The sequence below is a fragment of the Brienomyrus brachyistius genome, chromosome 19 (genome assembly GCF_023856365.1).
Source record: "Brienomyrus brachyistius isolate T26 chromosome 19, BBRACH_0.4, whole genome shotgun sequence".
Classification (NCBI taxonomy): domain Eukaryota; kingdom Metazoa; phylum Chordata; class Actinopteri; order Osteoglossiformes; family Mormyridae; genus Brienomyrus; species Brienomyrus brachyistius.
In genome coordinates, this window is record NC_064551.1 from 11,263,017 (window position 1) to 11,279,419 (window position 16,403).

The 16,403-nt window shown below is 48.1% G+C and overlaps 1 protein-coding gene across 1 annotated transcript; it reads left to right on the forward strand.

The window, feature by feature from the left end:
* The first annotated feature begins 1,709 nt into the window (after nucleotides 1-1,709).
* Nucleotides 1,710-15,028, forward strand: ints9 (integrator complex subunit 9). The gene is made up of 17 exons (XM_048985613.1): nucleotides 1,710-2,203; nucleotides 2,703-2,830; nucleotides 3,172-3,232; nucleotides 3,326-3,388; nucleotides 3,822-3,961; nucleotides 4,739-4,825; nucleotides 5,649-5,769; nucleotides 6,649-6,783; nucleotides 6,997-7,108; nucleotides 7,891-8,071; nucleotides 8,176-8,236; nucleotides 9,812-9,983; nucleotides 10,354-10,478; nucleotides 10,619-10,786; nucleotides 11,599-11,697; nucleotides 12,160-12,297; nucleotides 14,531-15,028. The coding sequence occupies exons 1-17, from the start codon at nucleotides 2,195-2,197 to the stop codon at nucleotides 14,705-14,707; spliced, it is 1,977 nt and encodes a 658-aa protein (XP_048841570.1). The 5' UTR covers nucleotides 1,710-2,194; the 3' UTR covers nucleotides 14,708-15,028.
* The last annotated feature ends 1,375 nt before the right edge of the window (nucleotides 15,029-16,403 follow it).

Consider the following 16,403-nt stretch of genomic DNA (forward strand, 5'->3'; position numbering starts at 1 on the left):
GCTTTCAGGAGGCCCGTGGACATCATGCATGAGGGCTGACTAGCACCTCAACCACCCATTGACAGGAGCCGCATGATGTCTCAGAGGGTAGCCTCACTTCTCAAGAGCTGCAGGTTGTTTCAAACACAAGCTCTTTGGGTGAACTGGAAGCTCTTTTGCTGTTCACGTGTTTATATGTTTGTCTGCCACGGAGAAACTGGTGGGCGGTTTATGAAAACCACACATCAGCTATCGAATTAATACGTTTTCTTGAGCGGAATTATCATGTTAATCCCCTCTGACATAAAACAGAAAATTTAGCATTGTCTAAAAAACATTCTGAGGAAAAGACATTTAGGCTCCTCTAAATGCAGTGGCATTTATCATGAGAGACCAAAAATACTCAGTCATCTGATAAATGTCTACAGACTAGGTCATCTCCTCCGGACGTTCCGGTTGTGTCTTGCTGTAAATGTCAATCGAATCTGTACCAGATACAAATAAAATCACATCCAGTCTGGAAAAATGGAAGGCTTGCATCTCACTGTTCATTTTCTATCATTATTCATGTTTGATGTCATTGGAGTAAATTACAATGAACGAGATTTACATATCAAAACTTTAACGTTTTATTCAACATAAAGTCGGTCATAAATGAAAAAAAGGATCGCGTGCTACCAATTTCTAGTCTAGATTCATAACATGACCAGGTCAGCATTTACGGCATGCATAATATACAAAAATACACAAGATATTTACGTTTGCAGATAGCGTTAAAAGCTTATAGTGTGCACACGCAGGTCCCATTGACGCATTTAAAACCTCAAACTAAAGCTTAATTCTTAATGCAGGAGTTATATGTGCATGCAGGGGTCATCTTCAGGATCATTTCAGCAGCTATGTAGCTTCTCCACAGTAAGAGCCCAAACAGTGTCTGCATTTACATGAACACGAAATGCTGTGTAATGCAGAGTCCCTACATATTAACCCAAACCTGTTGTGCAACCCGAGCTGTGTATAAAGCACAAAACGGCGTATTAGTCTCGCACGTTGCGCATGTAGTCAGATAAGTGCCTGTACAGTGTATCCCAGAAACGCCCATAGTGCTACGGCCGCCGTGCAAAACTAATCAAATAAACAAAACTGCCAACATTTTCCCATTTTCTGATTAACGAAAATGCCCCTTTTGGGTGTTAATCGCAAAAGTTAAAAGTAATGCCAAGACGTCGGATAACGCCCACTTTATGTCCCCAAGAGAAGTCCGCTGGCGGGGAGCATACGGCGCCGGTCGGCGTCCTTCATACCCAGGCAGGCTGTTCAGTTAACTTACCTGGTCCCCATCTATAACCAGGCAGCTGAACTAGTTCAGTGACCGGAATCGTCCGGAGATCACCGATCTCACATCGTACTTTTCCGTACAGGCGAAATGAAAGACTCTCGGTTAACTGTTAGTACAGTTAGTACACGTTCACCCGGTTAACTATGCACATAGCTTCTTCTATCTACCTAGTTAAGCAATCGACATTGAGTCGGACGCAGTTTACTTTCTACAGTTATATTTATTATCCCGATTAGGATTTGCATTTCAGATACGATTGTCCCAGCAGTCTAAATATACATAGTTAACTAGCTTATCTGGTCGGGCCCGCCTGCTGGTTAGCTGGCTACCCACGGTAAGCTAACAGTAATATTAATCTTACAGCAGCTCTTACCTTTAACAGTGAATCCAGTCAGGGCCTCTGTCCACCACACCATTTAATACGTGGATTATACAGTAAACCCACAATAACTCCCTTTTCTCCGTTTCGCCAACACTAAACATGCGCCAGTATTTTCTCTCAAATTCCTCCGGCCTTATTTGATTTCAGTCAGAGGCGAGACTGACTTGTCTTTGTCTGACAGAAGCCATATTGACATGAACATCAGAAAGCTGGATGGTGATGATGATGATGATGATTGCGCCGGATTGGTAGTTCTTTCTAAGGTTTGAAGGGGACGGGGAGTCGGGGGGAATACAGGGTCGTTAAAGACTACAATTCCCTTCGACCGCAAACCAACAAACTAGTTGTCTCTCAGTACTTGCCTGCCGCGAGCTCAAACTACAAATCCCAGCACCACTGTATTGGCCGTAAATTGCACTGAAATTATGGTTTTACGATAGCAGATCGAAAAGTAGAAAGTCTGCTTGATAACCTGAATATATTCATTTGGAAATATGAAATTGGTGAGTTACTTTTTTTTTCTTTGCATACGCGTCTGTTTTGTGTGACGTTATGTTATTTCGTCTAACAAAATAGATTTGCTGATTAATTGTAAAACAAATAATGAATGGCGTTGATGCATTTTAGCTAGTAAGCTAGTTAATGTGTGAACTTCACTGTGTGCTTTGATCATATTAGCTTCCTGTACTGTTAACATTTTAAGTTAACAATCATACTTGGTTTATAGTTTGGGCTAGTAAATCGAATTGATAACCATTACAGAGAAAACGTAGACGACTAAAGAATGATCAGTTTTTAGATCAATGACTTCTCTGCATAAACCATTTATTACAATACACGTCATCATAAATTTTTAATACGATTTATTCTGTAGACGCTTACTTGCCAGCTGGAAAACGATGTCATATTTTTTGAATGCATTTGGTATATAATATCTACCCTGTATTACAATCTCGCGTATTGCACCAAAAGGCAACAATTAATATTCGTCTGTGGTGTTAGTATTGTTTGTCAGGTCACCCAACGTTGCCATGCAATGTCCTCAAATTCAAATCCACTACCATCATGCTGGACTGTGGCTTGGACATGACATCAGCCCTACATTTTCTCCCACTGCCCCTGGTACACAGGTGAGAGAGATGCCCATATAGCATGGCATAGGTACCCCTTGTGAAGCGTCACCCTCTTGCATGTTCTTTCTTATTTTTACAATACAGTGTAAATGTTTTATAAGTATTATGCTTTATAATGTGCTTTCACTGTTAATATATTGGTTGTTCTTTAGAACAGTATTTATCAGCCCGGTTCTCTGGGACTCCCAGACAGTTCATGTTTTTGCTCCCTCCCAGTCCCTGCTGGACTGTTCACATTTTTGCAGAAACCTATACTCTCTGGGGGTCTCCAAGGACCAGTTTGAGAAATACTGCCTTGGATTATTACATATAGAAATTTGGCTGTCCTGTGTTTACAGCCCAAGATTATCCAAACTCCCCGGATGGGTGTCTAAAGATGGCACTATTGCACTGGAAAAAGTAAGTCTTTGCATTAAGCAGTTGTACGCATTAGAGCTGGATGTGGGTTCTAGCATGTACCTCAATTGGTCCTCCTCCTCCCCTGGATTGTAGGAGCTGAAGGAGTGTGCAGGCCGCGTGTTTGTGGACTCTCTGCCGGAGTTCTGTCTGCCAGAGGTGAGCAAGCGGTGGTGCTTTACCACTCCCACGACCAAATACTGGAGCACCAATAGGATCTGATTGTCAATGTGAGAACATTTAGCTGTGGATGAGCATTTGGTCGTGGGAGCTGGCACTAGCAAGAGCGCGTTAAGTGGGTTATTTTTCGCAGTGCCGTAATCGCAGGGCAGGCAGGTGCCTGCTTTCAGAAGCGAGCCTGACATCTTGCAGAGCTGGCTGCTTCATCAGCATTCTTCCAGATTTGTCTTTAGAGGCTTGACTTTGAGACACCATGTGGCCTGGACTCGGGGGGCTTGGCAGAAGACTGAGTTAGCCATTTTTTTTGTTTCCTCTGACAAGGTTGTGGGGGGGGGGACTTGACAAAGTATAAGAACAAGGGATACGGTGACAGGTCAAAGATATGCATTCTCATCTGTGTCTTCCTCTGCAGAGAGAGCTGCTGGACTTGTCCACTATTGATGTCATCCTGATCTCCAACTACCACTGCATGATGGCCCTACCCTACATCACAGAGCACCCTGGCTTCACTGGCACTGTCTATGCTACAGAGCCCACCCTGCAGATTGGCCGGTAAGCGTGTCATTGCTCCCCCCCCCTTTCTTGTGAATTACCAATAGGCATGCTTGCTTTTCCTATTTTTAATTTTTTTTACCCAGTCACTATAACTTCTTGTGATTGGCTGATAGGTGTGCCATTGCTTATTCCGGTGCTCTATCGGAGACTGTGGTCTTTCATGATTTTGATTGATGATAAAGGTCGGTGCAGATGTAGCCATTTTAGGCACCTTTTTGAAGGATTTTTCGATGTATCTGAAAAGGCAGATGGTGAAACGTTTACATCCCAGGATGGAAGGCGGATTGATTATTGCAGGATCGCTGCCTTTGAAAGCACCTCTAAAGCACCGCTTTGTCAATAACCTGTAACCACCCCACCCCATCCCCCAGAGACCGTGGCTGGGTTCCTGGAGTACAGCCAGGGGATCGATTGATATTAAACTTTTGAGATGGACGTCAGTTTTGTCAGCCTGACTTTATGCCCCTGTGCGCAGTTCGCATAATCCCCACATTCCCATTTGAAGGGATTGTATTAATAACTTGTAATAATGTAATCCTGAAGCTCTCAACACCTGCCTCTAAATCACTACTGGTGTTTAATGCAGCTGTGTTGGTCTGCACGGTCATTCTGTCAGGTCTTCTTACGACGTAAGTTTTGCAGATCCTGAAACAAGGTGAATGAGGCCCTTTACAAGGTGTTGTGTTGTGCCACGTCACTGGGCCCAGCAGACCGCAGACCCTCGCAGTGGCAAACTTGTGAGATTTCTCATGCCTGCTTCTGTTTCTGTCGAAGGCTGTTGATGGAGGAGTTGGTCAACTTCATGGAAAGAGTCCCCAAAGCGCAGTCTGCCACCTGCTGGAAGAACAAAGAAATGCAAAGGTATTTTGAGTTGAAGTGGTGAGTTGATGAAGTTAAGCTGTGTTTATAAAAAAAAAAGAAAAGAAAGCAATTGTCATATTTTGCCAATGGTTTGTAGGTGACGGCACATGTTATAAATGGAATTTCGAGAATGAGAGGAGTTTGAATGAAGCAGAATTGACTGCTGTTTCTGCTCTGGGTCATTGTCATGGCACGAATTATAAATGGGCACAGTGCAGACTGCACTGCGTATATTTCATAATTGAATATGTTCCAAGAATAACACAACTCTGACAGCAGACGCTGATACAAAGACGTATATTTAAAAATATATATAAGTAAAAACACGCCGTTACTCTTATCCTGTTGGAGCTGAGTGGGTCCAGTTTCTGCACCAAAAATACTGTTCTGTGTGTGACTTAAATCAGACGGAGCTTCAAACTACATGTAACTCTATTAAACCTGGAACTGTACAAAAACACTCTGTTAAAAGGGGTGGGGGTGTCATTGGCCTTTAACGAGAAGCATAGTGGCTGGAAAGTCTGTCGTTTTTTATTTATTTATTTTTTAGCACTTGTGCTTTCACATTCTATCCCATTTACCTGCTTAAATTCCCCTAATTAGTTAATTAACTGTATCGTGTTCCCATAAGCTTTCGCTTGATGTGTTCTTGTTCTAAAGGACGGGCTAATGAACTGTCAGATGTGCTTTATCCTACAGAAATGTCTGAGCATCCCACTGAAACCCTGTAGGTCGGGGGGGGGAGCTTGTGGGCTGGTGTGGTTTTAGGTGTGGGCATGAAGACTTGGTGAGGTATACTGAGGGTACGCTTGTGTGCATTCAGGCTTCTCCCCGGGCCCCTGAAGGAGGCCGTGGATGTTTGGACGTGGAAACGCTGCTACAGCCTGCAGGAGGTCAATTCGGCCCTCAGCAAGGTGCAGCTGGTGGGCTACTCTCAGAAAGTGGTGGGTGTCCCTCCGACCTCCACCTGAATCACTTGGCATGCCTTTCTACACCCTGCTCCTGATTTCTCTGAACTGAGTCACGGTTTTACATTTGCATTTTGCAAATACTTTGAGAGTAATTAAAATGGAATCTAGCTGTACAGTCAGTCCTCGTTTATCGTGGTTAATCAGTTCCAGACTCTACCGCGATAAGTGAATTTCCGCGAAGTAGGATTTGTTATTTATAAATCGAATATTTTCGTAGTTGGAGCATAGAGAACCTGTTTGCGACCTTCTAAATACGGTTTTTAACATTATTAGAGCCCTCTAGACATGAGATAACACCCTTTAGTCACCATTACCGTTATGATTGCTGGACACGGAAGCAGGAACGGAGAGACGAGGAATCAGGATCGAAGGGTTTATTTGGAATCACTCCAAATGCAGGACGCAGGAACATGTAACATCAAAACGTCAATGACAGACCTGGGGTTACAGACTCTGACATGGACTTAAATACACCAGAGGAATCAAATTGACAGAAAGCAGCTGGTCACGATCGGGGTAGCACACGTGGTTAATAAGGGGGTGTGGCAAACGAGGATCGTACAGGCAGATCATGACAGTTACACGCGTATTACTCATATTTTTAGTATTGTACATTAAATTACGAAGAGCAAAGATGCTTCCGATGCGTAGCGATGTATCATTTTCACTGTCTCGATCAACTTTTTAATGAATATACAAAAAACCGCGATATAGTGAAGCGCGAAAGTCGCGAAAGTTGAAGCGCGAAGTGGTGAGGGACGACTGTATATACGTTGTCCTAAATTGTGTCAACTCTTATATTTGGCTGTATTTCATGTCGTAAAGCTTCAGTTTGTCCTCTTCAATCTCCAGGAGTTGTTTGGTGCTGTGCAAGTCACGCCCCTCAGCTCAGGCTACTCATTGGGCAGCTCTAACTGGATCATCCAATCACATTATGAGAAGGTGGCCTATGTCTCTGGCTCCTCCCTCCTTACGACACACCCCCAAGTAAGTTGCTGGGTCCATCAATAGACAAGGCTAATGAAAATGTAGGGAAACCTACGGATCCTGAGAATCAAAGGATAAGCAGTAAGTCCTTCACTGCCAGGGCACTCGCCTGCTGGGTCTGGCTGTGACTGCAGTCTGTCCAACTCATGAATGCGTTCGGCTCCAGAGAAGGAAGTGGGCTCAAGTCTAAGCACTGCTGTGTTTCCCTCCCAGCCCATGGACCAGAGCTCCCTGAAGAACAGCGACGTCCTCATTCTGACTGGCCTCACCCAGATCCCGACCGCCAACCCAGATGGGATGCTGGGAGAGTTCTGCAGCAATCTGGGTAAAGGTCACGCCCTCCAGCGCCACCCACTATCAGTGTAGTTCCAGATGATTATGTAACATTGATTTGTTTAATAAGACTCCTACATCTTCTGGTACTTTCTACAGACATTTCTTGTATGTCCTTATCCAGGTTGCATTTGCCTGTAGACTACATCAGGTTTGTGCAGGATTAGTAACTGAACTACTTTGTGGCTCATGGGAGTTGGAGGTGGGTCCAAGCAACTAGAGAAGGTGGGACCAAGACATCTGATTGGTTGGTCCCACCTCCTCTCGCTGTTTGGACCCACCCCTTCTACAATTTTATTGGTTATATCTCTGAACCAGTCATTGTTCCTTCTGCCCTCAGAACATTTCTGTGTAAATAAAATTCCTCCTTTGTGATGGGTTCTCCAAAGAGATGCCTGATATACAGAATGAAAGGTTGCCATTGGGAAATGATTCACTTAGTGGACAGTCTATAACCCAGACCTGACCTGTTGGTTTTTATTTGGCCCTAGTTTAGAAAACAATGACCTGGCTTTTAGATGTATTTTCTGTTATTAAAAAAAACTTCAGCAAATGGTATTTAAAAAAAAAAGTAAAAAATAGCAAAGCAGTTGCCTGGATACGGGCCTAGTTCTGTCAGCCCACATGGTGGTAGTTAGAACCTAGGATTGGGCTGAGAATATTCTCTTCCTGCAGGAATATCTTGTTGGTTAGGGGGCTGTCATTGTGGAGGGAGGGGGTCCTCTCTCTCACACATTGTAAGCAGTCTCTCTCTGACTCCCATCGCTCCTGTAGCCATGACGATCCGCGCTGGGGGCAACGTGCTGATCCCCTGCTACCCGTCGGGAGTGATTTACGACTTGCTGGAGTGCCTGTACCAGTTCATCGACTCGGCCAACCTGGGCTCCACGCCGTTCTACTTCATCTCACCCGTGGCCAACAGCTCTCTGGAATTCTCGCAGATCTTCGCCGAGTGGTAGGTCCGCCCGCTTGGTGTCCATGTGACACTCGCCGCTTCCTGTGTCACATCTGATGCCACTCACCACCTGATCCCTCTCACGTCTCCCACTTGTTTCCCAGGCTCTGCCAAAACAAGCAATCCAAGGTTTACCTTCCAGAGCCACCGTTCCCTCACGCGGAGGTGAGGCTGTCCAGAGCATTCCTGCTGGGCGAGGGGCAGGGGCGGGGGGTGGCGTTCTGTTTTGGGGTCTGATGGTGGACAGGCAGGCATCCTGCTGGTTTGGCGTCTGAAGATGTTAGCAAGGAAATCCAGAATATAAGCATGGCGGAGCTGCAGATCCGTAGTTTAAATTGACATTTATTTAGTAGACACGTCCAGATAAGAATGCAGCAGTCAAGTAGACAGCATTGGTACAAGAGCAGTTAGGCTTTGCCAATGAGTAACCAGTAACAAGTGCAGGAAGGAGCAAGAATTGTGCATCACATCAGTGTTTCTTAACCCGGTTCTCAGGGACCCTCAGACAGTCCGTATTTTTGCTCCCTGCCAGACAGTGTGTGTTTTTGCTCCCTCCCAGCTCCCTGCCAGACAGTCCGTGTTTTTGCAGGAGCTGAGAGAGAGCAAAAACGTGGCCGTCTGAGGGCCCCCAAGGACTGGTTTGAGAAATTCTGCATTACAGCATAGTGCATAATGTCGGAAAAGCTAATCAAATAAATAACACCAAGTGAGTCTAGGAGAAACTAATGTTTCGGAACTTGGAGCTGACAATGACGTCACACACAAGTTATCAGCTTTCCAGTACAAGTAGCCGGAAAGCCATGCAGCAGTACCTGGGACACGTCTCAAAAAGCTAGATTCCTTACTTACCTGGATAACTTGTCGGATTTAATTTACCCCAGTTTAAATGGCCTGTATCCTCGTTCACTTACATTTAGCCCAGACTACATTAAATCCTACAAGTTATCCACTTAAGCAGTAATCCTGCTTAATGAAACGGGCCCCAGTTATTTAATTGTTAGCCATTGTTAGCAATATCAGTGGATAATGGCACATTACGCGGTATTTTGCTCATAAAACACTGTAACACAGATAGCAAATGGACAGTACTGTGTATACGACTGATTTAATGAGCCACAAATAAGACGTAAGTGCTACTAAACAGTATAAAATTACAACTTTCACTTCTGTTGATGAAGGCTGCAGCCATCTTTAATTCTGAGCTTGGGGTTATGTTGGATTGCTCCAACTTTCTGAGTCAGAATTCCGACTTTAGGGGTCGTTCCAGTTGAAATTTCTGACTAGGAACTCGGAAATTTACGAGTTACCAGGTCAAATAGAATCCAGCATAAGTCTAAGTACAAAGTAGGAGACCAGAGCATCTATTTGTGCCCAGTGAAGTCAGAGAGCTTCCAGGGTCAGTGGTAGGATGACCGTAATTGAGGTGTTTCCAGAAGATGTGGATCACAAAGTGCTACTTGAGGGGTGACTTGTTCTACTACCAGAGGGCCAGGGATGAAAACATACAAGACTTGATTTCATATGGTGAAAAAATCACCTGGAGACCTTCGCTAGCTGACCATAGGTGGCGATGTGCTCCAGCACCAAGGTCTTGTACTTAATGCGAGCAGCTAAAGGACACCAATGGGGAGTTTATTCATAAATTCAAATTTGATTTCAGTCAAGCTTGAAGAATGTGCACAGGGGGCCCGGAGCGAGCTCCGATGCCCCCTTACATAAATCCCCCGCCCTTCCCTGCAGCTGATCCAGACCAACAAGCTGAAACACTACCCCAGCATCCACGGCGACTTCAGCGCTGACTTCCGGCAGCCCTGCGTGGTCTTCACAGGCCACCCATCACTTCGCTTCGGAGACGCCGTGCACTTTGTGGAGCTCTGGGGCAAGTCCAGCCTGAACACCATCATCTTCACCGGTGAGAAGCTGCCATATGGCAGGCGGGCTGACCTGCTGATTGCCAAGCAGGACCGGGGGAGGGCCGGCAAAGGTTTATGGGTCGGTACGCGGGAGGGGGGGCTCTCGTCAAAGGCCTGAAAATAGGCACTTAACTAGAACCTCGCTGCCCCCTCCCTGTGTTATACGGAGGCGGTTGATGGCAGCTCAGCTGAGTGCCCGCTTTGTTATACATGATTCCGATTTTGTCAGAGCAAAGGCCCCCCCCCCTCCTCCCACAAAAACAAGTGAGCTTTGTGAATCCATGAAGAGCAGCCCCCATGGTGGAATATAACAGACCGATATGCAGAGTGACGGGGACACTAACCAGCACCACCCTCACCCCCCCACAGAGCCTGATTTCTCCTACTTGGATGCCTTGGCCCCCTATCAGCCGCTGGCCATGAAGTGTGTGTACTGCCCCATCGATACCCGCCTCAACTTCCACCAGGTGCCCAAGCTGCTGAAGGAAGTCCAGGTACCTTATCTTCTCTTGGCCTTTCTGCTTGTAATACTCGTGATAGTTCTATGTTTGTTTACTAGAACGTCTCTCCCTTTTACCCCCCGCTTACTCTCTCTTCCCACAATCCTCTGCACCCCTCCCGCCTCTCCCCGCAGCCGCTGCATGTGGTTTGCCCTGAGCAGTACACCCAGCCCCCGCCATCGCAGGTCCACCGCTCCGACCTCATGCTGGAGCTGCAGCCTCCGCCCATGCCCTACCGCCGCTGCTCCGTGCTGGGGTTGCCCTTCCGCCGGCGGTATGAGCGCATCCAGCTGCTGCCCGAGGTGGGTGGGGGCGGGGGGGGGGGGGCGGGGGGGGTTGGGGGCAGAGAAGGGAGAAGAGTTCATCTGACAGAGGATGAAACTGGATTATGCGAGACATTCAGTCTGAGAAATGGGTGACGGTTTCCAGGCCGAGGAGCTCAGATAACAGCAGATGGGAGAGAGAACCAGCAGCTCTGTGTGTCTCTGCATGTATGTGTGTGAGACTCTGTGACTCTGTGTGTATGTGACTGTGTGCATGCTGTGTATTATGTGGCGCTATACATGTATGTGTGCGCGTGTGATACTGTGTGTGCGTTATGTGGCTTTCCGTGCATGTGATCCAGGTAAACATTACATTGTGGGAACCAAACATCCCCTCAGTGTGATAACCTGTTATTTCGACATTGTGGGGACCATTTTTTCAGTCTACACAAGGAGAAATTCAATTTTTATAATAAAAAAAAAAAACTGCACTCAAAAAACTTAAAATGGCAAAAGACATGTATTCTGTTTGGTTACTTATGGTTAAGGTTAAGCCTGGGTAGGACTGGATTAAGGTTGTCATTGCTGGGATTAGGGTTTTGCCCATAGAAATGAATGGACAGTCCCCACATAGATATGAGTGCAGGTCTGTGTGAGTGTTTGACTGTGTTTAACTGTGTGTGACACAGCGTCTCTCCCTCTGTCTGCGCTGGTGCCTCATTCTGCCAGGGCGTCATTAATCAGTGACCCCCTAGCCCTCCTCCTCAGGCCTCCCTAGGCCTCGCACCCAGGGTGCGCCGGTATGCCCAACATAACAGCCACCCAAACTCCCAAACTCTGCTCCCACCCAGCTCGCCAAGTCCCTGGTGCCCTCGGAGATTAAGCCTGGCATCTCCGTAGCAACTGTCTCGGCCGTTCTGCAGTCCAAGGACAACAAGCATGTGCTGCAGGTATGTGGGAGGGAGGGGGCAGGAAGGGGGCTCTGGGGGCTGCTGGCCGAGTCTAGAAGTTTAAGGATGGGGGGGTGGGAATAATGGTACAATTAGCATGCCAAGCAAGTGCCTATTCAGGAGGTATGAGGGACTGAAGGCTTCTCATGCCTGACAGCACAACCGTGGGGGTAACAGATAAAGGTGTGAAATGTGTCGACAGGCACATTCCGGATTAAATAACTTAAAGGCTAATTCAGATACAAATTTCAAGCATGTTTTCCTGTGTTTAGATCCCCTTTATGGTTAACATAAGACTCAAACAATTTTTTAACGATGATGATTAGAGATGACCGGTAGTGTGGGATTTGGCACTGAGATGCTGCGATCAGCTGGTAACCAGAAACACACGTTAGTTACCTGGAGGTGAGTCCGGTGGGTCAGGACCGCTGCTCACAGCTGGTTTCCCATCATGCCATGTAGCCGGCCCCCAAACCCGTCCCAGCACCACCCAGCAAGAAGCGCAAGCGTGTGGTGGAGGAGCCCCCCGAGGTGCGAGCGCCCAAGCCACTTCTGAGCGGAGCAGTGCCCCTCGAGCCCTTCCTGGCCACACTGCACAAGGTGAGAGCCCCCTCCCCACACACACGCATACACTGCGCAAGGTGAGCCCCCTCCCCACACACACACATACACTGCGCAAGGTGAGCCCCCTCCCCACACACACACACACACACACACACACACACACACACTGCGCAAAGTGAGACCCACCCGCTCTTCCCCCCCCACACACACTGCACAAAGAGAGAGCCACCCGCTCTTCCCCACACACACACACACACTGCGCAAGGTGAGAGCACACACACACACACACACACACTGCACAAGGTGAGAGCCCCCCCCACACACACACACACACACACTGCGCAAAGAGAGAGCCACCCACTCTACCCCCACACACACACACACACTGCGCAAGCTGAGAGCACCCCCCCAACACACACACATACACACACTGCACAAGGTGAGAGCCCCCTCTCCACACTGCACAAGGTGAGAGCTCTCCCAACACACACACACTGCACAAGGTGAGAGCTCCCCCAACACACACACTGCACAAAATGAGTGCTCCCCCAACATTGATAAATGTCATATTAAAACCCCTTGTAAGACAAAATACCAGCAAAGATACTTTGCTGCTCAGTCATGTGACCACCCATGTGACCAAGCTCTTCCTGATGCGGGCCCGTTAGCCTGCTTATGGATAAATGCGTGTCGCACTGACCTCTGCGCAGTCCTAAGGCGCTTGGCTTTCACGGTACTCAGGCCCGGCCATTGCTACGAGGACCACAGAAATCTCTTCATTTCCCGCAGGCCGCTGGGAGGACCTGGCGGGCGTCCAGCCCTGGTCTGTCTATTGATCAGACGCTAATTAAGGAGAAAATGAAATGCTTGCTGGGGAATGTCCTCACATGAAGGGACTGCTGCTTCTTGGCTGAGCTCAGTGTTGCTCTGATCTCAAGGTGAACCCTTTCATCTTAGAAACTGGCTATTTGGGTATATACCACTAATCTCTGGCAAAGCCCTTCTCGTCGGCGCTCTCACCCTCTCCGCTAAGGAGTCCCCCCCCCCCCATACCGTTTTCTCTGTTTAACGGAGCACCGTTGACAGGGAAACGCCATCGTGAGAGATGGAGCAGCTGGCACTGCTGGTAGGGCGAAGGCGAAGTCATTATCCGTACTGCCGTTGTTTAAACGTGAAAGGAGAGCCACTCCCCAATGTGCCGCCCCAATGTGAAGTAAGAGCAACTCGGCCCCTACAAGCAAGTCGCCAGCAACTGGCACTGCCCGTTATGGGATGTCAGCGCTGGGAGGGAGCATGTAGCCGTCCATCCGCATGTCGAACAGGAAAAGTGGAATGCATCCGTGCACAAGCCACAAGGCAGCCAGCGGACCACACCGAATTAAATCAGGAATCCATGGGAGGGGGGCTTTGAGGCCGCCCCCGGTTTGTCTTTCAACTCCATGCTTGCAGCAGGCGAATGGGAAGCCATGAGTGATTCGATTGGTCCCTTTGTGTCCCCTGCGGGGTCCACAGAGACCCCCCTTCCAGGCATGCAGTAATTAAAGCTGGTTTGTAAGGGCCGGCATGGGCCTCCTGCTCGAGAGGGCTTGTGAGGCGCTGCCCCCCCCCCCCCCCTTTCATTTGTAGTGTCTTTGATGGCTGTGCACAAGTACCAGGCTCACTTCAGAGAGGTGGGGGGGCGGGGGGACACTTTAATCCAAACCATGACTGGAGCTCCTCTCAGTACAGAGCTCACAAGTGCCAAAGCCACCCCCCTCCCCAGGATTTTCTTCCCACAAAGCCTGACCTGGCAAAGACAGCCCCCCCCCCCCCATTTACTGTGGTTTGACTTATCTTCTGCTTTCATGAGAAGATGCCTCATTAAACTGTGGGCAGGGGGATAAAAAGTACTATTGAGTTTCTTATTGACTTTGCCAAAAATCATTAAAAGAAAACATCCTTTGTAATTACAAGTTTTAAAACCCTTCTCCCGAAGCAGGTATTTAAACAGCCACAGCAATGTCTTATGACCGGAAGGCTTCCCTGATAGCGAGAGAAAAGCCCAAAAATACTGCGCTTAACTGAGCTGCTACGAAATGGGACAAATTTCAATTTAGCAGCATTAAAGACACTGGCAAAGTTGCCTGAACCGACATGTTCACTGAAGTTTAAAAGCATCTCCCATAACCTGACTTGTTTCTGCTGTATTGATTTAACCAAAAAAAAAGCTTTGACCTCTCCTCAGTGAAATGTGATTGACTGCTGTGACGGTCACTTCTCTCCCTGCAAGCATGGCATCACGGAGGTGAAGGTGGAGGACACGCCAGATGGACACATCCTGCACCTGCAGGCTGAGGACACGCTGATCCAGCTGGAGGAGGACGGCACACACATCGTGTGCGACAGCAACGAGTCGCTGCGCGCCACCCTACGCGACCTGGTGCTGCGCTTCTTACAGAAGCTCTGAGCCCCGCCCCTCCCACAGAGCCCCGCCCCTCCCACAGAGCCCCGCCCTGCCCCTCCCACAGACCATCCCAGACCTATCACTTCACACCAGTGAGGTCGATGACCATAAGTACAGGCCTGATGGATCACCGCCAGCACAAGTCCTGCCTTTTACTCAAGCCGTTTTCAGTTTGTAATTTTATGCTGCGGGTGGGAACCTTATTTTTATATCATTGTAAATGACTTTTAGGGATTTTGTTTCCCTTTGTGTACATTTGTCTGTTGTTCACTGAGTTCAGAACCATGTTAGGATTACTTATAAAATAAATGTTTTGGTATTTTGTATATTTATACTTTTCCATTTTTTTTTTTTTTTTTTTTAAATGAGATGCTCCGTTGCAGCTGATGTACTGTGGAGAGGAGCATCCTGGCACCAGGCGGTGGGATTGAGCCTGTTTTTACACATGGCCGTGACTCAGTGATACAGAATGTGTTTCATTTAAATGGCTGTTAAAGGCTCACAGAAATACATTTGGTTTCTCATGATTGTCCCCTTTTTTGTCAAGGCAGCTGCCTTCAAAATTTCTCCGCCCCTAAACTGGTGAGTTTCACCTGCCGCCCTGGAGACGTCGGTGAGGCAGGAGTGATGAACACAGTCAGAGGAGAAGGTCAACAGGCCAAATGGCTGCCATCCCTAAACGCAAACCAGGCCAGTTCACATGTACGTGCTGCTTCGTTCTGATGCTGAAATGACGCTGGGAATGAGCAGGACGTAGGACGCCCAGGACGGCACCAGTATAAACCAGAGAAAAACAGGATAGGTCACCAGATGATTCTGCAGAGGTGCTGCTGGGCCCAGTTCCAGGCCTGATCTGAGCCTAGTCTGGCCTGCTCCCCAGCATTTTAGAACGTTTTGTAGCAACGTGACACTTTTCACCTTTCTCAGCTCAGCAGCCTCAGCTTGTCCCGTAGTTACACACGCAGAACTTTCCAGACTCCTCCCTGCCAATAAGATTTCAGGGAATTAAGCATGGTTCTGACACAGCTGGAGAGCATCAGACCACGCCCGGATGATCCCTGAAAACTATCCCTCCTCCCCCACCACTCGGGGGGGGGGGAAAAAAAAATAAAATAAAAATACACTAAGGGGATTCTTCTCCGCAGTCCTGTGATGGCAATTTCACCCCTGAGGATGCAGCTGACATCAGAGGCTCCTGCCTGCACTGCAGTCACACTGTCTCATCTCCCAGAGCCCAGACAAGGTGATTATTATAGGGGGGTGTGTATCAGCTCGGAGGCACACAAGGCTGACGTGGCAGACCTACCCAGTACGGAGCTTCCCAGGTATCCGATGACTGTGTTCTCCATGACAGACATGACATCAAGGTCACATTCGGCCGGCGGGCATCCCGCTCATAGACACAGGCGTGCAGCTGCTCACAGCCTGCGCCTTTGTGCTGGGGGGCGAAGGGCGTGCGGATATCACTCCCCGTGGCAGTTGCTGGCATGCATGGTGTGAACTCGCTCCCGGAGAGGAGAGGAGGTATACCGCTACTCCTTAGAGCTCCCCTAATTCCACGCACAGGCCATCCTCAAAGCTTGCCCTGTGTACATTCCGTGCAGCTTCTAACCATCATTTCCCGAGATGGTCCTGGCCCATCAGCCACATCGTCCTGGGTTTGGCAGAAGGACCTCGCTAAGGACGGCCGTGCGAAAGC

Bases quoted from the DNA above. Each gene is read 5' to 3' on its own strand.
- ints9 (XM_048985613.1), top strand. The intron at 3,233-3,325 runs GTAAGTCTTTGC...CCTGGATTGTAG, and splicing joins GCACTATTGCACTGGAAAAA to GAGCTGAAGGAGTGTGCAGG. The intron at 3,389-3,821 runs GTGAGCAAGCGG...CTTCCTCTGCAG, and splicing joins CGGAGTTCTGTCTGCCAGAG to AGAGAGCTGCTGGACTTGTC.